General features: G+C 37.3%; 1 protein-coding gene across 5 annotated transcripts; it reads left to right on the top strand.

Moving 5' to 3' along the window:
* Nucleotides 1-2,037: 2,037 nt before the first annotated feature.
* On the top strand, nt 2,038-24,325 carry LOC114264314 (FRIGIDA-like protein 5). 5 transcript variants are annotated; one of them, XM_082915170.1, is made up of 6 exons: nt 2,038-3,810; nt 4,691-4,866; nt 4,961-5,720; nt 16,975-17,487; nt 23,227-23,402; nt 23,494-24,325. In XM_082915170.1, exons 1-6 carry the CDS (start codon nt 2,340-2,342, stop codon nt 24,082-24,084), a joined length of 3,687 nt encoding a protein of 1,228 aa, XP_082771296.1. In that variant the 5' UTR covers nt 2,038-2,339; the 3' UTR covers nt 24,085-24,325. The 5 variants fall into 5 exon arrangements, with proteins under 5 accessions (XP_082771296.1, XP_082771299.1, XP_082771298.1 ...); XM_082915173.1 differs by having other exon boundaries at nt 2,039-3,810; nt 17,119-17,487; XM_082915172.1 differs by having other exon boundaries at nt 2,039-3,810; nt 17,047-17,487.
* Nucleotides 24,326-24,565: the final 240 nt, after the last annotated feature.

Here is a 24,565-nt window from a genome sequence, read left to right as displayed (position 1 = left end):
CTTTTCTTAGCTTGTTTTCCTTGTTCCATTCACAACACCACCCCTTTTATACCAAGTTTAATACTTGCTCAATATGGTTTGGGTGACACGTAGCCTCTCTATTTTGTAGCTATCATCATGCTCTAGGCTTGAAGCTTATCCCTTAAATGAATAAATTTAGATTAGTTGCTTATTTATACTTGGGCCCAAATCTTAAACAAATTATATACCTTCCTTTTTTTTTTTGATAATATATATTCCATAATTTAATTATATTTTATCTCATACACCCATAACATTCAATATTTTATTTTGGATTTTTGTCATTTATAATTAAATAATACTAATATAAAATTTAATAGACAACTTAAATTTTCAAGTTGTTACAGTTTAGGAAGCCAAAAATTGGCTCTTTTTTTTTTGGACTAAAATCCAAAAAAGACATAGGCTAAAATAATTAATAAAACAAAATATCACATCAAATTTATAATTAATTTATCTTTTATCTCACAAATATTAAATCTAATTACAAAAAAAATCATCAAATTTTCAAACACAAATATCTTAACTTACTAAAAATAACTTAAAATATAATTAACTTTTCAAACGAGACCTATGTCACTTGTCATTTATCAATAACCCAACACAAAATCGTAACTCATTCACCAATCTCAAGACAACAGCTAATCGTGTGAACTAAGAGCATCTCCAATGGTGAACCTTTTTTTTCATCAAATCTGATGAAAAAAATGGTAATTTTCTCAATGTGGTGTTACCTCCTCCAACGGTTGCATCAAAATAATACTGGCTGGGGACAATCGGTGGGACGACTGGCCGGTCGATCGGTAAGGCAAAGAATTTTTTTTTTAACTTGTTTGAACCTTTTGGACCCTGTTTGAACCTACTTATTTGAAAGGAGCCAGTCGACCGGTGGGTCAACCGGCCGGTCGACTGGCCGGTTGACTGGTGGCCCCACCTCCAACGTTCTTGCACAGTAAAATGGTGAAACCTTACGCGTATTCTCAGTTTGATGAAATTTTTGCTTGATTCTCAATTTGATATCAGTTTGATGAAACCATTAAAGAAGAAAAATGTAACTTTTTCATCAAATTCAAATTTGATGCTGAGTCTGATGCAACATTGGAGATGGTCTAAGAGCATCTCCAACGGTGAACTTATTTTTTCATCAAATCTGAGTAAAAAATAACTCATTTCACCAAATCTGATATCAGTAACTCCAACGGTGCATCAAATCCAGCATCAAATACCGTAGGTTAACCGGTTGGTCGACCGGTGGGTTGACCGGTAAGCGTAAATATATATATATATTTTTTTTGCAGCTTGAAACATTTTCGTAACCACTCTCGATAACCACTCTCCATCAAATTCTGAGGAAAATTGAAACAGAGCTCATTGATTCCATAACCACTCTCCATCAAATTCTGTGAAACACCCAAAGGAAACCCAAAATTATCTGGATACAACTGTGCCCATCATATACGCAAACAAGACCAGAATCGAAATGGGTTTTTGATTCAAAACAAGAACTTGATTGATTGTTTTGGTATGTAATTGTTAACATACAGCTTGGTTTTGGTATGTAATTGTTAACATACAGCTTCATCATCTTCATCAAGAACTTGGTATGTAATCAGAACAGCTTCATCTCTGTTTTGGTTTTGGTGGGTTGACCGGTTGGTTGCCGGTAAAGGAAAATGTAATTTTTTTTTTTTTTACCTGTTTAAACTTTTTTTGACCGGTTTGAACCAACCTATTTGAAAGGAATTCGGTCGACCGGTTGGTCAACCGGCCGGGCAACCGGTTGGTCGACCGAGTCCTCCCTCCAACGATCACAAATAGTGTTTTGGTGAAATCAGTATCTTGTCCTCAGTTTGATGAATTGTTTGATGAAATTTCAATCTGATATTAATTTGGTGCAACCGTTAAAATAATAAACAGTAATTTTTTTATTAAAATTTAAATTTGATATCAATTTTGGTGAATCGTTAGAGATGATCTAACTAATTACTTCTCCCACCTTTGTCCTATTTTTTGGCCCATGATGTGTCGTCACTAGGCAGAACAGGCTGATGCGCTGCGCCTTTAGCGGACCAACAATCCATGATCGGTGTTGCCTTTCGCCCTGTGCCTTTCGCTCTGTCTCTCTTCCAATCCAATTCGCTTTACTCTCTCTCTCTCTCTCTCTCCCCACTTGCATTGTTTATGCTCTAGAATTTGCAAACCCATCAAGTCTTTCTTCTTCGGTTAGTCGATAATTTAAATCCATCTTACATTAGGATTTTGAGTGTGAATATATATGGTAAACATAAATTGTGTATATCTGTAAGTAGGAGACAAAGATGACTTCATCAGAGAGAATATCAGCGAATCTGAAGCTCATTGATTCGAAGAAAAACCGCATACAGAAGGCAATTCTTCTGCTAGCTCTCGAATGGAAGGATCTCGATGGCCACTTGGATTCGACCGAGAAATGTTTGGAGGGTTGCGTCACTGAACTCGAATCGAGAGAGAAGAATTTGGAGTCTATTCGTGAATCAGTAATCGAAAGCAACGAAGAGCTTGATTTGATTCGGAAATCGATCGAGTCACGCGTTCAAGAACTTGAGAGTAAAGAGAAGAGTTTTCATGCTTTCCAACAAGAACAGATCGAAGATTTGAAGTTGAAAGAGAAACAAGTCAATGTAATTCGAAGGTGGACCGAGGAACGAATCGAAGATGTTGAGTTGAGAGAGGAAAGGCTCAGTGAGAAGCTTGAGGTGGAGAAGAAGCATTTTGAAGAAATCCAAAAATCGATCGATCAACAGCTCGAGGAAGTCACTTTCAAAGACAAGTTTTTTGCGGATCGTTCTAAAGAAATTGATTCAATTCAACGTTGGATAGAGAGGCGCGTCAAAGAACTTGATACGAAAGAGGCACATGTTGAAGAGAGGTCCAAAGAACTTGAGTTGATGCAAAATTTGAATGAAGAACGTTGCAAGGAACTTGAATTAAAAGAGAAGGAACTTGATTCTGTTCAAAAATTGAATGAAGAAAGGGCTGAGAATCTTGATTCGAAAGAGAAGCAACTGAATTCTGTTAAAAAATATGTCAATCAATGCTTTAAGGATTTTCATTCAAAAAACAAGCAACTCAAATTGGACCAAAAACTGTTTGAAGAGCTCAGTAAGGAACTTGAATTGAAAGAGAAGCAACTTGAAGAACGGTCTAAAAAAATTGATTTGAAAGAGAAGCAATTTGATAATGCCCTTCATTCCCATGTACAGGTTGAGCAAGTGGAATGTGTGTCAGATGAAAATGTAAGTAATTGTTTGTCTGCAGATGATGAATTTGTAGTCAGAATGGATGGGAGGAATTTGCAGATGTTCCTAAATGAGCGTTCGAAGGATCATGAGTCAATGGTTTTTGAAGTTTGTAGAGCTCTTCAATTGTCATTGGACCCTGCAAAGCTAGTCCTGGATGCAATGGAAGGGTTTTACCCTCCCCATTTGAAGAAGGGAGATGTCGAATTCGAAGAGGGCGTAGTAAGAAGGAGTTGCATTCTTTTACTAGAGCAGTTAATGAAAATCTCTCCGCAGATTCAACCTCATGTGAAAGAAGAGGCATTGAAACTTGCTCGCGAGTGGAAGGTGAAAATGATAGCGGTGCCCAGTAACTCTTTGGAGGTTTTGGGTTTCCTGCATCTTTTAGCTTCATACAAGTTGGCTTTTGGTTTTGATACAGATGAGCTTTTAAAACTTTTTGAGGTTGTTGCTGAGCATGAACAAGCACCTGAATTATGTTGGGTCCTTGGTCTCGCAGATAAGGTTCCTGGTAATTATCTCAAAAGCCAATTTAAAAGACTACCCTCACTTGGGATTATTAATATGTTACATTTTAAGTGGGTTATCAATTGAACCAGTATCTGAGTGATAGTTATTCATTACAAATTAGCAGCCCTCACCATTCATCTAACCCTTATTATCCACTTTTTCATGCAGTCTTGTTCTTCCCAAATTTGCATGTGTATGGGTGGGCGGGTTGGGAGAAGGATGATTCATTCATTTTAACTGGGTCAACAATTAAATCAATATTTGGGGTGTGTGCCAAGAAAGAACAGTTTTTCTTGTGGGTATGAATCATATGACAGTGAGTCACAGATGTTATCAGCTCAGCACCACAATTTTGGTGGTTTTTATTAGTTGGCCATATTTTTTCAACCTATGCCCTAATTTTGAAGTTAACAGATAGAAATATTAGTATAATTCTTTTTTATTTATTCCACATAGAATTTTACATAACAGTTGATCCATGCACTTAATCCAAACTAACATTATGCAAACTACTCATGAATGGTGATTGGCTACAATGTTTTACTACCATGATGTGATTATAAATTCTACCATGCCAATTATGCTTTTATCTTAGTTTCTTTTGTTCTGAAAATTGCTAAGTATTGGTGGTTTGTAGAAGTAGTTTTGTGTCTGAATGCTATTTTCTGAACTCTCTGCATAATATATCTCGGAGTTTCTCTTGATGAGTTCTTCACATATTCTTACCCTTCCTTTCCCTATTTCTGGCGGGCAAGTTTTTGTGCTGCATCTACTTGTATCACTACTCCTAAAATTTGGAGATGTCTATATTTAAGTAATTTGTCTTTCAGTCCTGGAAGCAGCTTGATGAAAACCTACAATTTCTTGCTTATGTGTGACAGATCTCATTGAAATTTTTGTCAATAAGAAACTACATCTTGTGGCTGTTGGATTTATTTTTGCATTCAAGCTTGTTGACAAGTTCCCACCAGTACCCCTCCTGAAAAAGTACTTAAAATACTCCAAGAAGGTTGCCAGGAAGATATGTCGTATGCGAAGCTACTCACGTGAAGCACAGGCATGTACTGCTTGTTTCTCTATGATAGTTTATCACTTCTTAGATAATCTCTAAATGCCATCATGTGAATATCTGATCTGAACTCTGATTGCAGGATAAGGCAATAGATGAAAGAGTAGCTTCTATTAGAGCTGTTATTAAATGCATTGTCGACCACAAGCTTGAATCTAAATTTGACTGTAAAAGCCTTAAAAAATTCAGTGAACAGCTTTTATTGCAGAAGGAAAGTAACAAACAGATTAAGCAAGCCTATCCTATCAAGACTCGAGCACAACAGTACAGTCATAATAAATTTATGTCATCCACTACTGCTCCTGTGCGCCCCAAAGCTTCTGCCCCCAAAATCAACTCTAATTCCCCTACTTTGGCTAGCATTCTTACCAACATGGATGGAAAGAATTTGCAACTTTTCTTAATTGAACATTTGGAAGAGCATGACATGATGTACAAGCAAGTTTCTGATGCTCTTGAAAAGTCGTTTGACTCAGGAAAGCTTGTTCTGGATGCAATGCAAGGGTTTTATCCTCCACATTCAAACAAGGGAGGCATCAACATTGAAGCAAGTGCTATTAGGAGTTGCATTTTTTTATTAGAGCTGTTGATGAGACTCTCACCGCAGATTAAACCTCAAGTGAAAGAAGCAGCATTGAAACTTGCAGTTGAATGGAAAGCAAATGCAGTACTGAACACAAAAAATCCATGGGTGATCTTGGGTTTTTTGTTACTTGTAGGTTCCTATGAATTGGCCTCTGCTTTTGATGCAGATGAACTTCGTAATCTTTTTCAGAATGTTGCAGAGTATAGACATGCCCCTGAATTATCTCAAGCCCTTGGTTTCTCAGAAAATATTTTTGGTGAGTTGGCAGAAAATCAGCTTTGTTTTAGCTCCCTCTCTAATTATCTATCATAAGATGCCTGTGTGTGTGTATGTGTGACACACAGGTAAATTAGATTTTCTGGGGGTGTTTAGGAAGAGATTTTTTTAGGTTTTTTGGGCTAAAATAACATTAATACGCTAAAATAACCAACAAGACAAAATGTCACATCAAACCTATAATCATTTTATCCTTTCTGACACAAACATCATATCCAACTATAAAAAAATCCAACAAACTTTCCAAACATAATTATTTTAGCCTACTAAAATAGGCAGAATCTAAAATAGCCTACTAAAAAATCCAACTTTCCAAACACCTACATTATGTCGCATGAAAGGTTGCCCATTCTATGGATTCGGAATTTTAAATATATATAGATATTTTGGTTTGATTTTGAAATCAATTTTTGAGAGCTTAAAATCCAAAATTTGTTTGGTTTACAATTTTCTCAACAAATTTTTTGATCACTTTTTCTATCTCCTCTCTCCTTCTCTCACATCCTACACATCAATCAACTATTTTTTTCTCTCTCCCCTCTCTCATTCTCTCACATTCTACACGCCAATCAACTATTTTTTTCTCTCCTCTCTCATTCTCTCACATCCTACACATCAATCAGTCATTTTTTCCCTCACATCTATTTATTCAACTACAAAAAAATTACAAATCATTCCAAACTACAAAACTCTAATGTTGTAAAAACTATTTTCAAAATATACAACAAAACAAATTTTCAAATTTTGAAAGTTCTTTTTAAAAATTTATCTTTTAAAATTGATTTCAAAACCAAACCAAACAATCTTCTTCTTTTTTTTTCCCTTTTCTCTCTATATTTGAAGCTTTCTTCTAATATCAATCATTCAATTATTTTAAACCTTCACGCTTACTGATTTCTGGATGTTATGTTTATGCACAATTACACTTCTTTTCTATTTTGTAACTTTTGTTGGCTAGACATGTATATTACAGTAAAGCTCATCACTTACATGTTGGACATTGTAACTGCATGATTATATATATATATATATTATATGGAGAGAGAGAGAGAGAGAGGTTTAGTCCTAGTGCACGAGGCTCTCACTACTGCGAGGTCTGGGAGAGTCAGACCTTAATCCATGTTGCATGGACTTGGGTACGGATGTTGGGTGTAGGTACATCTACAGGTCAAACCCTTCAAATCTCAATTTAAGGGTACATGGACTTGGTAAAAAATGGTCATATTTTTCATATATTATGTGATAAAATTGTGTTATATGTAATATACAGTGTCAAAAAGGAATTTTAATCATTTTATAGCAAAAACAATTATACAACAATATAATACTGATAATGTTAAATACAAATATATAATAAGCGTCTGATGTGAAGTATCGGACACATATCCCACACACTTGTCCAAGTGTCAGGCGTCCGACACAAGTGTTTGATTTTTTTTATGAGTCCATCTAACATAGCCTTTAATTGTTAGTAACTAGTAAACTAATTGATGGCGCAAACCTTACTTGGTTGGAGGCCCTTTATCTTCTTTGGAAGCCTAGAGTTGAGGCAGAACACACCTTCTCCCTATGTCACAAGGCAGTCATCATCGTGACCCCTTTCCTCAAGTTTCTGTCTTGGATTGCCGCACTAGGAGTCATTGACAAATTGCAACCTTTTTCCTCTCTCTCTCTCTCTCTCATCGGCAATTAGTTCATTGCATTGCCGCCACTAGGCTATTGCAATCGTCAATCAAGCTTTGTGGTTTGCTAGATGATCATAGTCTTCTGTTCCGTTTGGGAAGATGCTGTGCTACAAAACAAGGTTAGGATAACCCTTAACCTGGCCCAAGTCTTTTTACCAAACCTATTAACCCAAACGAATCCATCTTTTCCACATAACAACTACTGCATGATGAATCCAATCTCCAACCCAAACCAGTAGCCCAAACCTAGCCCAACTAAAAGCTTAGTCCACCTTAGAGCCTAGCCCAACCCAACAATTTTTAAAAAAATAAAAAAAGTCCAGCCTGACCTCTCTTTCCGAAAGTAGCTTAGGTATTAAAAAAATTCCTTTTGCCCTTTAACCATGGTGACTATCATCGAGTTAGTTTCAAAATTTGATACCCTATGCCAAGATGAGCAAGAATTGAAGAAATCATAACAATAAATGCAGATGAAATATGGAAGAAACACAACAACAGATGCAGATGAGACAGTAACTCTAAGGGAATTAAATCCACAGTTTTCTCATGGATTAGCAGCTCGCTACCTCTACCTTATGGCAGATGCAATGCATGTAGCCCTTCAAATGGAGGAAGAAATAAAGAATGTTCTGTGTACTCTAGTGGACACCTTTAGAAGGAATAAAAAATATTGTGGATCCCAACTGAAGGGGCCAATCAGGAACAACAGAGAAATTTAGAGAGAGAGAGAGAGAGGAATCCTAAGGTTCTAGAGAGAAATTATCTCTAATCATACAATTATCATATATCAAAGTCAGTTACACAATGGTCACTACTTCTCTAGATATAGGCTATCAATTAACTACCCACTAACTAATCACATGTAAGGCACATGATGTCTTATATTATACTCTTCCACTCGAAAGAACTTGTTCAAAGTAAAGACAAAAACAAAGTACAACCAATGCATAAGAAATGAAAACAAGACTAGACAAGTACAATACAAACGAATCCCATAAGGAAGCTAGTCTACAATAAGGGAAGTGGTGTCGGTGCAAGAAGAATCCGGCAATTAAGGGACATTGAACATGTTCGACTAAGTAGTTCCAAGTCCTTATTCAAGATCAACCTAGCAAATATTCCTCCATCAAAATGAGTTCTCGTTTATGCACATCAACCGAAGCCATGTTGAGGTGTGAATAGGCCACCCATGTAGCATGCCATTTTGGAAGCAAGATGTCAACTAAATAACGCTTCTCGCATGGCCCAAGAATAAACCCATCCATCTTCCATGAAGCCGGGCCATGTATCAAATCAACACAAAGTGGAACAAATGGCATTGAAGCTAACATAAGAGGCATTTCTCAAAAGCAAGATCGTTTAACACCCATGAAACTTCAATCTCATGACTCTCTACCACGACTTCCGTGGAATCTAGAAAAGGAATAGAAGGTGGAATTGCAACCACTTCCTTTATGGGAAGCAATGTAAGAGCAAAACTTGCTTCGTCCACAAAACTTTCTACATCTTCAAGGACACTTTCACTATCTATAAGAAAGTCATCTTCATCATCATAGTCGTCACAAACATCAACCTGTTCTTCATATTCACAAAAATTAACCTCTTCTTCATATTCACAAACATCAACTTTCTCATAAGCCAACACCTCACAACCGTCCTCAATGATGGCAACATCTGGATCATAGTCTTGTTCCTCATCTTGATCAAAGATGGGAAAATCTTCATCACAAATGGAAGGAGCTTGACCACAATCTTGTTTTTTGCCACAATTTTCCTCCATGTCTTCTTCACCAAAGATAGAAGCTTCTTCTACGTCATATCTTGGTTCAACCACCTCGTCACTAAAGAGCATCTCATGATGACATCCATCATACAAAGTCTCTTTTATTCCAACACTAGTTGAGTAACCAACTTGGACATAGTCATACGATGGTTGTCTGATTGCAAAGCCATTTTGGTATTGATGTTTGAAACTTAAAATGCCCTTCTTTACGTGATTAGAAGGCAAGAATTGCTCCTTGAAGTTTTTCCTTATGTTCCCCTACGCTAACTTTTTCTTGGCTTTTTCATTGCCTGCCAATTTGTAATTGTTTCCATCTATCGGAGGCATGACCTTTGAGGTTTTGAGAGACCAATTTCACCTTTCTTGCTTCCGGCACATCATAACACTTGAAATGACTCTCAATTGTATTTGTGGGGGCCGGAAATTATGGGGGCAATAAAGCCGAATAAAAGCATGAGGACGGCCACGGATGAAACTTGTACTCAGTTTCATCCTGGATGAAGCCGAAGCCGAGCAGATAAATCAGCCGAGGAACAAGTCAAACTAAGGCTGAATACATGAACGTGCAATGGATTGAGGGTGGGCCCGACCCTGAGGCCCAAAAGAAAAATATAAATAGAGGAGCATCAGCCAAAGAAAGGTATGTGAGAAAAAGTCTAAACTTGAGATATAAGCAACCAAGAGAGTATACACTAACTTGTCCGTCGGAGTGCTAATTCCGGCACCCTCGGCCGGAGTGTTCATTCCTTTTCAAGTGACTAGCGAAGGATCTCGAGCGTCCCATTGGATCCAAAGAGTATTTCCAGACCACTTCTCCGCAGTATTCAACCATTCTTCGAACACATCCAGAATGTAATTTCCATGGAATTCGGAAAACTCTAAATTCTTTGCATTGTCATTCCAAGTAGAATCAAACCCTTGTGAATATGCTTTACATCTATGTGGAGCATCGAAGGAATCATCCAGTTGATTATCCTTGGAACCATTACTACCTTCGGTAGGACCGTCTTGGTTAAAGCAACAATTTGCTGTCTCATCTCAGCCATTTCATCTCTTTGATATGGAACTCCATTATCCCTTCCAACCAGAGGATTAACCTCGGCATCATCATCGAAATTCAGGGCATAAGCCCTACCACGACCACCCCTACGGCCTCGACCCCGTTGAGCCATTGACACAAACAGTCCAATTTTCAAAGTTACCCCAACCCAATTTGACCAACCAGTTCAAGAATTAAGAATTAAGAATCAAGATTTAAAGCAATAGCAATAAAAATGGAATACAATATTGTTCCATACAAGGCATCTGAGACAACCTAAGAAATGAACAATGGAAGTAGTAATCAAAATAAGCCTCAAGAACAAGTCTTATAAATCGTATGTCTAGATTGCAAGAACAGGTCGAAACTCAAGCTAATGATGATGAAGAATCTCAAGTTGATCAAATGCAAACCAGATGGAACCAGCATCGACTGTAGTGCAAAAACTCGAATGAGAACCCAATCACGAACAAATCTGTTCACAACTGTAGTGCAAAAACTCGAATGAGAACCCAATCACGAACAAATCAGTTCACAATCTTCCAATCGCAACAATCACCAATCGAAAACCCAGAATTTCAATCTTTGAACTAAACTTCGAAGAAAACCCAGGTGCTATGATCCAGAACAAGCAAATATTATCACTTTCGTCCAATGGAGTCGATGAAGCAATCTGGTTAGATCACGATTTCAACTTCGACTTTAGAAAGAGATCAGGTCGTGATGGTTATCCCTTGGTTTCCTGACAGATTTGAACACATGAAGGGCTTGGAACTGGAATTCTAAACTCGAATGAAGGCTTCAAACTGGAAATCTGAACTCAAACGAAGGCTTCAAATAGCAACATAAGTCACATTGTGGGTTACGATCTCAATCGCCTGACCCAGGTGCTTCAATTGAGGCTCCAACTGTTTGTTGTGATAGAAATTGAACCAGGTTAGTTTCTAGATGATGATTCAACTCAAAAATCGGGAGAAATAATGGAAAGACAAGTCCAAATCCCTATGCTCTGATACCAAAATGATGGGCCAATCAAGAACAAGAGAGAAATTTAGAGAGAGAGGAAACCTAAGGTTCTAGAGAGAAAATATCTCTAATCGATCAATTATCATATATCAAAGTTGGTTACAAAATGGTCACTACTTCTCTAGATATAGGCTATCAATTAACTACCCACTAACTAATCACATGTTAGGCACATGATGTCTTACATACCAACTGTGGCAAATTCCTTTATAGGTCCTTTCATGCTATCCCTACTCATTTTTGGTATGACGGTAATACTAGATCTAAGTGTTTTAATTGTCAAGGTTTTGGAAATCATGCTCAAGATTGCCCTTCACCTAGAGTCTATCAAGTAGCGACACGTTTCCAAGGGCTGCATACTAGCGTCGGACACGTGTCAGACATTGACAAGTGTTCGACACGCAGTGGACATGTGTCTGACACGCAGTCTGATGTGTTTTTTTCCCCCTCCTCTTGGACACATTAAGATTGTTCGAAAGCTTGCGATGGAGAGAGTGAGAGAGAGAGAGAGAGAGCGCTAAATCCAACTTCGCAAAGCAAGATCGAAACTCGAACCCTAGTCTCAAGCTGGACTGAATCGAAGGAGAGCTGAAACCCAATTTCGCGAAGTTGATTCCACCCAGAAAACGACCCTAGGGTTCGATTCAAAGCTGCGATCCAGATGTTTTTAAGAGAGAGAGAACCTGCAATGGAGAGAGATAGAGCAAGAGAGCCTGCGATGTAGAGGGATGGAGAGAGAGAACCTGCGATGGAGAGAGCCTGAGATGGAGATAGAGAGCCGGCAATGGAGAGAGGGAGAGAGAGAGAGAGAGAGAGAGAGAGAGAGAAAGAGCCATTCTCTTTTCTTTTTCGTTTAGTCTTCCAAGAAAAGTGAGAGGCTCAAGTGGGATTATGTTATCTTCCATTAAGCTTGAATAATAAATATATTAGACAATAAAATACCTACTCTCTTTTGTTAATGTTCTCTCTTTCAATACCCAACACTTATTAAATTCTATATTTAATAATGAAGTCCACTCTAATGTTTATTTTTGTTTCTTATTTTTTTTATGATATATAAAAAATAATTAAAATTATATATTTTGAGTGTGTCCCCAGCGTGTCATGTCGCTCATTTTCTGAAAATTTGCTTGTTTGTGTGTCGTGTCCCGTGTCCATATTCATGTCCGTGTCTGTGCATCATAGCCTAGAGTTAATGTGCCTTTTGAAGTTTGTCAAGTCAAGATTTACATTAGACTGTTTGAGGGGTGGTTTATAGGACTGGAGCCTAAAATTGGATTGATGATCGTAAGATCCTAAAGAAAAATTGCAAAATAATTTAATTTGAATTAACATTTCTTAGAAAGTATATAGAAAATAATCCTAAATTATATTAAGAACAAGTGAAAATATTGTGAAAAATATAATGCTCCATGTAAAATATAAATACAATATTATACAATATAAACTTGATAGTAAATGTTTTGCATTTCATCAAAAGAGATGGGGAAGAAGAGTTCTAGAGTATAGTGGTTTGCATTCTACAAAAGTGCATAAAAGGAAAATAAAATATTGACAAAGTTGGATTTAAAAATAAATTGAAAATTCAAAAGAGATTAATTAAACAAAAAGACAACTTTACATGTGTCATGAATTAAAGACGTAGTTTCATTGTGTAGTGGAAATAAATAAAATAAAGGACAACATTGGACACGTTAAAAGAGAACGAACAAAAGGAGGATAGTTGTATAATGGAAAAATGAACAAGAAAAGAAATAGAAAATTGGTTGAAAAATAGTATCATATTTTAGTGTATAATTGCAATAAAAAGGAGGAAAGAAAAAACACAAAAGCAAAATAAAAGAAAAAGAATTCTCCAAGAAACCAAAACAAAGAGGATCTAATAAATAAATAGATTATAGACTTTTTTATCAAAGGAACATGCTAATTAGCCTATGGTTAATATTGTTATATGTATAAAAGTGTATTGAATATGTGAAAAAGTGTATAGAAATATATAGAAGTGTATGACAATATGTAAAATGTGCAATGGAATCTTCTATCGGGCAGTTGTTAGCTCCTTCTATCAAAAGAGAAAGAAAAAAAGAAAAACAAAACAATCGAATAGTCTATTATGCAACGTGCGTGCAAGAGAGAGAGAGAGAGAGAGATGAATGAGTTTGGTCATATAGATGTAATGGTAAGGAAGAGTGATATGATTAAGTTGACATGGGATGTGGTACAACCAACCAAACCAAGCCTTAAGTCTCATCAAATGGGGTTGACTACATGAATCATTCTTCTCACTCAACTCTATCAACAACCATTTAGTTAGTCAAATTAAGGAGATTCATATATCTATTTAATGCGTTAGCTCATGTCAATTTAGGTCTATCCCTTCCCCTAACACTTCTATCTATCGTCACTGTATCGCATCTCTTCAATGATTTTTATACTAAATTAGATAGTAAAGTTGGAGAAAAGAATATTTACAAACCCCAAGGGTTTGGTCTAGTGGGTGTAGGTTGAGGCTTAGGGTTGTGCTCCTGGTCTCATGTTCAACTCTCACTAGGTGCTATCAATTCTTTGGGACTACGCCCACGAGCTCTAGCTGAGATTTTTCCAATCCACGTGGTGGGGGCGTTTTGCATGGGTCCCGGGATTAGTCGAGGTATACCTAAGTTGGCCCAGCCAGTTGGTCAAAAAAAAAAATATATATATATATTTACAAGCTTGGTAAATTAAGAGAAGAAAATAAGAGACTTTAATCAGGTTAAGTGTATAAAAAGTGAGGATGTAAGGGTATTAGTCAAAGATGAGGAGATTAGGAAAAATTGAAAAAGTTATTTTAAGAAATTGTTAAATGAAAAATATTTAGAAAATTTGGGAGGAGAGGAACGTGATAGCGTTGATAGAACTAGAGAATATAGGTTTTATCGTTGATTGAGGAAGTTCGAGGTGAAATTTGCACTGGAAATGATGAAATGAGATAAAGCATTAAGATTAGATTGCATCCCTATTGAGGTTTGGAAATTCTTAAGTAAGGAGGTGTTGTCTTGGTTAACAAAATTCTTTAATAAGATATTGACTAGAAAAATGCTTGAGGAGTGGAGAAAAATTATTTTGCAACTACATAGGCCTTAAGTTAATGAGTCATGCAATGAAATTATGGGAGAATGTGATTAAACATCACTTAAGAGTAACACCAACTGTGTTAGAGAATTAGTTTGAATTTTTGCCGGTTAAGTTAACTATGGAAGTGATTCGTATTACTAAGAAGATTAATAGAAAAGTACAAAGAGGAGTAATCTACATATGATTTTTATAGATTTGGAAAAAGCTTATGATAGGGTTCTTAGAGATATAATATGTTAGGTACTGGAGAAAAAATGTGTTACCAAAGGATATATTGATGCGATAAACTAGTGAATTTTCAATCATTGTAGGGTTGCATCAATGGTCAGCTTTAAGTCTTTACCTATTTGCCTTAGTCATGGATGAATTAATTATACACATTCAGTATGATATCCCATGATGTATGTTGTTTGTTGACGATATGGTTCTAATAGATGAAACTAAGGAAGGAACACCACTAAATTAGAAATCTAGAGAGAAGCACTAATCATAGGGTTTAAAATTAGTAGAAATAAAACTGAATATATGAAATGTAAATTTAGCAACTATAGAAGTGGAAATAATGAGAAATGAAGATTGAAAGTCAAGAGATAATAAATACTGAACATTTTTGTTAATTAGGTTTGATTATGAGTAAGGTTGGCGAGGTTGGAGATGATTCATATAATCGAAGTATGTTGGCTTAAGTGGAGGAGTGTATTTGGCATATTATTTGATGCGATTTGTATTATTCAACCTTTGTTGGCTTCTACTAAACATGACATAAAGGAAACCGAAAAGCTACAAAGACGAAAGGTTTTTCATACGAGGGTGAATTTGGGTCGTACAAGAATTTGGGATCATGATTTTGCCTCTTATGCTCTATCACATTCTTTTGGGCCGTACATGAATTTGGGATCATGATGTTGTACGTGTTGGATGTGCCAACACTTACTCTTTTATTAATGGCTCAACGAAATACACTCTTACTTGTGCTATTGGTTCGAAAGCTATCAAATTGAGGAAGATTGGGTGTGTTGCTCCTTCCAATGGAATTGTTGGCCGTGATCATAATTTGTTAGAGGTGAGTTCTTTTCAACATAGGAGAATTGATGGTGCAACCCTTAACTGCTTGGAGTCGGATGCCTGTTATCCATTTTGGAAGTCTAGGGTGAAGTCCATGGGTCCGTTCTGTGGACTGAACTTTTTGGTCCAATAAATGTAATTTGTAGTTTTTATTATTATTAATGTATTACTTTGTTAGGTGTTAAATAATTATTAGTTTGATTATTTTTTATTATGTTTTCAAACACTTTTAGAATTTGGTTTCAAAATTTGTTTAGGGTTATTGGCCTATAAATGTTAGGCTTTGTATTAAAATTGTTCATAGTTTGATTAATAATATTGTGAGTGTTCAAGTTGTGGCCAATTTGTGTGTTCTTCTCTCTCTTCTACAACACCGTTCTACATAACTAATGTCTTGCACTAAACCCTCCCTCCCTCCCTCCATCACTCTTCATTTGCATTCTATTCCACTCCAATTCTTGGGGTATGTCATAGGGAACAAAACAAGAAATTGTGTAAGGAATGTGACCTGCTGGGATACAATTGTTTTTTTTCTTTTTCCTTTTTCCTTCTTTGTGTCTGTGTCTGTGTGTATTTTTTTTTTTTTTCTTTTTGTTGGGGGGGGGTGGGGGGTGGACCTTATAAATTCTAGTCAAAGCTAAAATAAATAATTTTGTTATACACATAAGAAACATAGACACTTCTAATAAGGTAGTGGGTCATGTCAAACACCATGTCCGACACGATACTCATGGGACACTTATCAACCCTCGCTATACACACCTCAAAACATATCCTACCATTTTTTTAGAATTTTCTAGCCTCGGAAAAGCTTTAGACACTTGGAAAACACGTGCACATTGCTTAGGCATACATAAAATACAATACAAGTTTGATATACACAATAAGGTTCTTGTTGGGGGAAAAGAAAAGGATAACTATGGTATGTGGTTGGCCTATGAAAATTTTGATATTCCTCTCTCTCTCTCCCCCTCCCTATGATATTTGATGTCATTACTTTTGTTTTTAGATGTATGCCATAGAGATGAAGTCAAGAAATTATTTTGAGGGACCTAGCCTGCTTGGCAAACGAAACTATTTGACATAAAAAATTAATTGATGACATGCTATCCTATTCTCTGTTCCATCTTATTTTCATTGTCTGTTTATTAGATCATTAGTGTGCAGTAATAATTCAAAGCTGTTCTTTTTGCTATGCATTTACTAAACTTATTTTAACTTTGGAATGTTTAGCACTATTTTGGTGAAGTTGGTCACTTTTCCATTTGGTTTCCTAGTGAACTAGGAAATTGACCTTCTGTTTCTATTCTTAATGAACATGAAAATCCAATGGTTATAGATGCCCTTAGCTAATGGAATAATGAATTTGATGCTTGTAACTTAGTTGCTAACTTCATTTATTATTTAATGAGTGCTTATGTATCCCACCTTTTCAGTGAGCAACATCATTTCTTATATTCTTTGATGTTTTTACTTGTATACATATTAATTGCTTGATGGTTGCTTTACTGCTTCTCTTTAGTGAGAAACATCGTTCATTCCCAAAAGAATATTGACCAATCTGCGTCAGGAAATTTACAATTGAATAACACAGTACAGTCTTCATATGTGGGTCCTGGGCATTCAATGCCCGGTGAAGTTCCTGAATCTATTCGATTTGCGTCAGATCCAGCAAAGCTTATCTTGGATGCAATGCAAGGTTGTTATCACTCAAACTTGGAGGGAGTGAAAAGCTCCAAGTTGAACGTCATGAAGAGGTTCATTCCCTGGCTAAGGCAGTTATTAGGAGTCTCACTAGAGGTTAAATCCCATGTCAAAGAGGAAGCATTGAAGTTCGCAGCTAATTGGAAAGCAGAAGTGATAAAAGAGAGTCGGAATCATTCAGTGGTCTGGTGTTTTTTGCTGTTTTTAGCCACCTACAAATTGGCCTCCTTTTATAATACGAATGAGCTTCTTGGCTTTATGGAGATTGTTTGTGACCGCATGGAGGCAATTTATTTATTCTCCACCCTTGGACTGGCATATGAAGTCCCTAGTAAGTGCTCTCTCTTTCTCCCTCTCATGATCACCAATTTAAGCTCTATACCCTGCCAACTTTTGTTGTTTTCTGTGGTTTGCAGCCTTTCTTTTTTTTTTTTTTTTTTTTTTTTGTAATATTGATCTACTTTTTTGTTCAGTGTTCTGTTTAGATTTCTTTGTTTTTTTTCGGTTGTCTTTCTTTCTTTTTTTTGTTAACATTCTAGGAAGTTATAAGGTTGTTAGTTTGTTAGTAAAGTTAGTGTACAAAAGTGTACCACTTAAAAGGGCCTCCGCTTGTCTATCAGCTAGAGCCCTTGACCTTTCCTCACTGCACCCTAAGGTGCAGCTACAAGCCAACTTGCCACAAGGGCATTGGCTTGTGGTTTTTTACACTGTTCGTATTCTCTGATGTGGATTGACCAGGAAGATTCGGTGGCTTTTAGTCTCCCAGAAGTTATAGGTGGGACCATTACGATTTGCTGCCCTTTCATGTTAAGATATGGTAATATGGTGGCTTGGCGGGCTTCATTGCCCTTTGGCCTGCAAATATGCTAGTAATTTCAGTTTGTTGATATTTACTTTTGGTTATACATTAGTGTTTAGGTTGTCTATTTTAAAATTTTCAAAGAATACAATTTTTACCTTGTTTTTCTTACAGTTGCTTTTGAATTCTAACGATGATGTAATTGGGAGATGCCATTGTGTGGTCCTTTTTTGTGCCTAGGCTTGAGGCTACGCACTGTGTGCACCATCCTCATTTGGCACGTCTTGACTTCGGAGGGGAGTATGTGATGTATGATTGGTCCACATGTCATTTTGTGAGGCTGACACATGGAAGCAAACTTATTGAGATGATGATGTGGCAAACATGTGGTGGTGATGTGGTGTACCATATAAGATAGCCAGAAGTATTCCCCCCCATATCTAAATAACATGAAACATTGAAAGTATGATTAACAAATGGTCCTTTTTTTTCCTTTTTTGATACCTAAGGAGGATAACTCTTTGAGAATCGGGGATTTAGGCCAATTAGCCCCATCACATCTGTTTATAAAATTTTCAGTAAAGTGTTATTTAGGAGATTGAAAAAAATTTAGGGGGATACTCTCTCTTTTTCTCAAGGAGCTTTTGTATAAGGGCATCAAATTTTGGATGTGGTTTGGCTGCAAATGAGGCAGTGGAGGATTATAGATGTGATTGTAAGGAGGGTGTTACCTTTAAGGCAGATTTTGAGAAGGCCTATGATTATGTGGAATAGAGATTTTTGGATTTTGTATTGCAAAAGAAAGGTTTCAGGATTAGGTAGAGAAAGTGGATCCAAGTTGTTTGTCCTCATGCTATTTGTTTGTCATAGTTAATGAAAAGGTTGGTACCACTTTCAGGGCTTCTAGGCGGTCTTTGGCTGGGGAATTTATTATCTCATTTTTTAGTTTACATTAGTGGTGGATGTTTTGATAGAATGGTTGATAAGGCTAAAGTTTTAGGTTTGGTGGTTGACCTTTTGATTGGAAAAGAGTATTTGTGTGTCTCATTTACAGTTTGCAGATTTTAACCAAACCCCCCCCCCCCCTTTTGGTCCTTGGTGAAAAAAATAAAATTGTTAATTTGCTTTCCATTTGAAGTATATTTTAGATGGTTTCTGGATTCATGGTGAATTAGTCCAAGAGTGCCATTCTAAGAATTAATTTTCCTTCGGATACGTTGAATAGGTTGACGGGTTTATTAGGGTTTTCCATTGAGTCTTTGTCCTTTAAGTACTTAGGATTAATTTTCCTAGGAGTGAATCTAGTGTTCCTATTTATTTATTTTTATTATTATTATTTTTTTAATCTTTATTTGAAGTATTGGTTTGTGTGGTTAATAGAATTGAAAGCACTATGAGGAATTTTTAGTGACGGGTGTGATGAGAGGAAGAAAGATCACTTGATTAGGTGGGATTTGGTTGCATTTTTAAAGAACAGTGAGGGTTCATGCAATTGGGAATATCATAGATAAGAACAAGACATTATTAAGAAAATGGTTATGGAGGTTCCCGTTGGAGCAAGTTGCTTTAAGGTATGCTGTAATTACAAGTATAGGTTGAGGTGGAGGATGTGAATGGATTGGCGGCTATTTTGGGGTGTAAAGTGACGATGTTGCCAGTGGCCTATTTGGGATTGCCTTTGGGGTCGACTTTTAAGGCAATTTCGGTGTGGGATGGGGTGGTGGAAAGGGTTCAAGGGTGGTTAGCGGGGTGGAAGGGCCAATACTTGTCCAAAGGAGGGAGGTTGACGTTGGTTAAGAGTACATCAGGCAACATGTTATTCATGTTTCGGTGGTGCGTCAATTGGAGAAATTGCAAAGGAATTTTCTTTGGGTGGCGCGTCAGTTGGAGAAATTGCAAAGGAATTTTCTTTGGGTTGGGTTGGGTTGGGTTGGGGTGGGGTGGGGTGGGGTGGGGTGGGGGTTTTAAGTATCATTTAGTGTATTAGAAGGTGGTGTGTAGGCCCAAGGAGAAGGGGGGTTGGGGTTTCGGAGTTTAGTAATGTTTAATAGGGCCTTGTTGGGGAAGTGGTTGTGGCGTTTTGTGAGGGAAGTGGACCCGCTGTGGCAGAGGTTGGTGGTGGCTAAATATGGTCTTGGGTGGGGGGGTTGGTGTTCTGGGGAGGTGAGGAGATCTCATGCGAGGGGTTTGTGGAAAGGTGTTTGGCTTGGGGGAGTGGAGTTTTGGAGGTGGGTTAGTTTTAGTGTGGGTTGTGGTGCTCGGGTGAGGTTTTGGACAAATTGGTGGTGTGGTAAGGGGAGTTTGGCTTGCCAGTTTCCTTTGGTGTTCCAGATTGCAGATCGTCAAGATGTGGTAGTTGCTTCTTGCTTGTCTATTGTGGATGGCAGGATGGTACGTGATGTAAAGTTTCGTAGACCAGTGTTTGATTGGGAGGCTGATCAATTGGTGGATCTTTTGACAGAGTTGTATGGGTTGCGGGATGTTGGGGTGGGTGAGGACGTTTGAGGTGGAGGTGTGAGGGGGACTAAAGGGGTGTTTTTGGTGTCTTCGTTTTATCGGGAATAGTTGGGGGTTGGGCTTGGCGAGGGGTTTGGATACCTGGGGTGCCATCTAAAGTGGATTTCTTTGTTTGGTCAGCTGTGCATGGTTGGATTTTGACTTTGGATAGTTTGATTGTCATGGGCATGTTTTGACAAATTGCTGCTGTGCATGTTGTCATGATGCGGAGTATGTGTTGCATCTTCTTTTTCATTGTCTAGTGACATTTCAATTATGGGGGTTGGTATTTGGTGTGTTTAATTTGGTTTGGGTGCAACAAGGGACAATGAAAGAGGTGTTGGCTAGTTGGAGAGGAGGGAGGGTTGGGAAGAGTTATCAGAAGGCTTGGTTGTTGGTTTCTTTATGCTTAATGTGGTTGGTGTGGTTGGAGCGGAATCGTCAGACGTTCGAGGGGTTAGTGGCTTCAGTTCCTTGTTTGAAAAATAAGTTGTTGGTTGTTTTAATAGATGGGTGTCTGGTACTGTGGATCCAAATTTTTTCTTTTTTGGATTTTATTGAGTCTTTATTCCGTCATTGATTGTAGTTCTTCGGTTCTTTGCATCATCTTGATGCTTTTTTAATAATACTATTCCTTTATTTACCAAAAATAAATAAATAAATGAATACAAGTATAGGTTACATCCCAATGGATGAGATTCTCATGTGGTTTAAAAGAAATTCTAGATCTCCATGAAAGTGCATTTGCTAGATACTTGATTGATTCTCACCTTTCATTCATTTTTGGGTTGGGAATGGGGAGCTTATTTGGTTTTGGGAGGATTTGGATTGGTGATGATTTGTTTGATAATTTATTTCTTCGTCTTTATTGGTTGACATACTTTTATAAATGTCCGATGCCTTAAGGAGAAAAATATTGACACTTATATTTATAATTTTTGGAAAAATCTAGATTGTCCCCGTGATAATGTGATTATTGACTTAGGCAATCCAATAAAAATTATGCAACCATGACCAATATAGAGAGAGTAAAGTAAAACACAACCACAACACCAAGAGTTTTTATGTGAAATAATCACGATTGAAATCCACAATAAGAAAAATGAGTTCTAGAGAAATGTGGAGTGATCCAGAACATGTTGCAAAACAAATCAGGAATGCACACTTTAAATAGGCCTGAGGTAGAGCACCATTGCTGGAGTGGTTAGTATGGTCGCAGGCGCGACTCTATCTTCGCGGGCTGCAGACAAAAGTACTGGGAGCTCATTTTGGTCGTGGCCTGGATGCAAGCGCCATCCATGGTCATCGCGGGCGTGATTCTATTGTTTGCAGGCACGATGGTCATAATGACCAGCTGATACTTGCAACCTTTTTACTCTGTTTTTGTTAACTATTTCGGTCCATTCTTTTCCAATCAATCCTCTATCTTTTGCAGACTTTTTCAATACACTCCATCAAGACTTTTAACCCCATCTTTTGCCAATCTTTTCAAAGACGAGCAGTCCCCTTTTTCCTTCTGCAGCAGACAAACAGCCACCCTAAGTCCAATTTTTCGCACAAGCTTGTCATAACAATCTGCCAACAAGATTCACCAAATGGATTTGCACAATATCTCTTGACATTTCTTGAGCCACTCGACAGCCACAAAAACTTTTTTTTCTTCCAACCAATCCTTCACAAAATCTGACAAGCACTTTACAACCATCATGAATCATGTTAATTTATAAAATCAAGAAGATAATGAACAAGATCCATAAGGCAGTATTGTGAAGAATAACCAAAATAAGAGAAAGAAAACTTTGGAATGGAATTGCCAAAATATATTACAATGAAACATGATTAGGATTAAAAACTACATTTTTAACAAATTTTTACTATTTCAAAATATTGTATTTATTTACTAAATACAAAAATTCAAATTTTGAAATTTTTATGCCTCGAAGCCTTGAGACTTATGCTTAGCCTCATGAGGGGTAAAACTCCTCTGGTTATGCATTTGCCTCTGAAAATTTTGGTTGCATCCGAATGCTACTTGTCTTTTTAGGGGTTATGTTACCATCAAGAAACTTTGATTGCTTTGGAATTGTGTGACCTGTGCTATGTTTTGGGAGATTTGGTTGGAAAGGAATGCTATGGTTTTTCGTGATAGGTTTGATGATGAAGAGGGGATGTGGGATAAGATATGTTATGTATCTTCTTTTTAGGCTTCAATTTCATCTCCTTTTAAGAGGATTCCATCATTTTTTATTAGTAGAGATTGGCAAGCTGTGTGTGACATGTAATTTTGGTCTTTTATATATATTTTTTGGTGTATTTCTTGTCCCCCATTTTCGTATGTACTTCTTTCTTAATATGTTAGTAAAATTTGCTGGTTGCTGACACATATTTTCGGATTTTGTTTCCATCATTTATTTCTTTCTAATCAAACAGACGCATAGGTTCTAAATTTTTCTGTTGAAGTATTTGGTATATTTTTAGATGGAAGTTAAGGCTGCTTAATTTGTTGATTGATTTGGGAAAGGTATATATCCCTCGGGAACAATTTTCCTCACAAGGGGGAAGAGCACTTGCTCAAGTTTCTGCTTGTATTTAGCATTTTTTTTTTATTTGTAATTAGAGTCCTGGCATCATATGGTTCATTCTAAGTTATTGCAATTTCTAGTGGGTTTTCTTTTTCCTTGTATTTACTGATGTCACTTTCCTTTAGAATGTAATTATACTGAGCAATTACGAGCCTTTGAACATTCTGATGGAGTGTGCATCTTTGGTTTGTAGTTTTTGTCAGAAATCTTATTGAAAGACAGCTGCACCTGGAGGCTATTAGATTTATTTTCGCATTTAATCTTGTCGACAAATTCCCACCAATACCTCTCCTGAAAGGCCACTTGACTTGCGCAGAAGAGTCTGCCAATAAAATACTCAAGAAGGGACACAACTCTCTTCAAGCACAGGTATTTTTGTCCCTCTCATTTTGTTCATTAAATCGTTACTTCCTAGCCTTTGATCCATCAAGTTTATATTGTTTATAAAACCTGTTCACAGAACATGGCCACAGGTAAAGAAATAAATGCTCTTAAAGCGGTAATCCAACACATCGGGGTGCTCAAGCTTGAATCAGAATACTCGACTGAGGACCTTAAAGCTCGCATTGAGCAGCTGATAAGGCAGAAAGAGGACCGGACAAGTGTTGTAGAATCCCCTGCCTCCAATTCTCAAACACAAGAGCAGAATGTGAAGAAACGTATTGCCCCCATCCCTGACCATGCCTCTAATACTCAATCTCAACAGCATCATGCGAAAAAGAAGCTTTGTCGGACAGCTATATCAGCAGGAACAGCGCCGCCAAATCCTCCTGTTGTTGGTAATGCTTCTCCCATTCAGCACCCACCATCTGTATTTGCTGCAGGTACTGCACCTTGTCAGTATTGGTCAAGGGGCTCCACTGCCATTCCCTTGCATACGAGCCATTCAATGTCACAACAGGGATCTCGTACCCCTTCTAATTGGGGCTTCTCGCCATTCAGTTCAACCGGTTTCCACTTTGATTCTGCTCCTAATTTTCATGCCAGGCCATTTATGCCACTGGGAACAAATTCTCATTCATGGTCAGTCTTCAAGCAGCCTCAGCCTTAAATGACTTTATAGGATGCACTAACAGAAGATTAATTACCCTAGCCCAGTGATTACCGTTCATCTTCCAATCCTATATGCGTTGGATTAACTTCATGTGTAAATAACAGCTACTCGCAGACTTGAATTCACTCCACGGATGACCAACTTCATTGTAAATAATTTCTCTTGATTTATACCGTTCTTGAAAAGTGTGTTATTGTTTTTGGGTGTGCTCTAATCGAATTTTGTCAGGGTTTAAGAATTCTTGCTTGGAATGGTTTTGGATGTCTTGTCTTGTTGATTTTGGATGACTTGTTTGCCGTTGATTCTTGTTCAAACTAGTGTTTGCTGTGTTAGGATCTGTGGTGGAGGAGCTTAGACAATGGGAACAACACTGCATCGATCTGGGTCCTCCTCTCTCTCAGGCAATGGGATCGACACTGCATTGATCTGGGTCCTGCTCTCTCTCTCTCTCTCTCTCAAGATCATGCTTTAATTTTGT

The sequence above is a fragment of the Camellia sinensis genome, chromosome 2 (assembly GCF_055761805.1).
Source record: "Camellia sinensis isolate YWXY chromosome 2, ASM5576180v1, whole genome shotgun sequence".
Taxonomy (NCBI): Eukaryota; Viridiplantae; Streptophyta; class Magnoliopsida; order Ericales; family Theaceae; genus Camellia; species Camellia sinensis.
The sequence above is the reverse complement of the archived record's forward strand: the minus strand, read 5'-3'. Positions and strand labels throughout refer to the sequence as shown.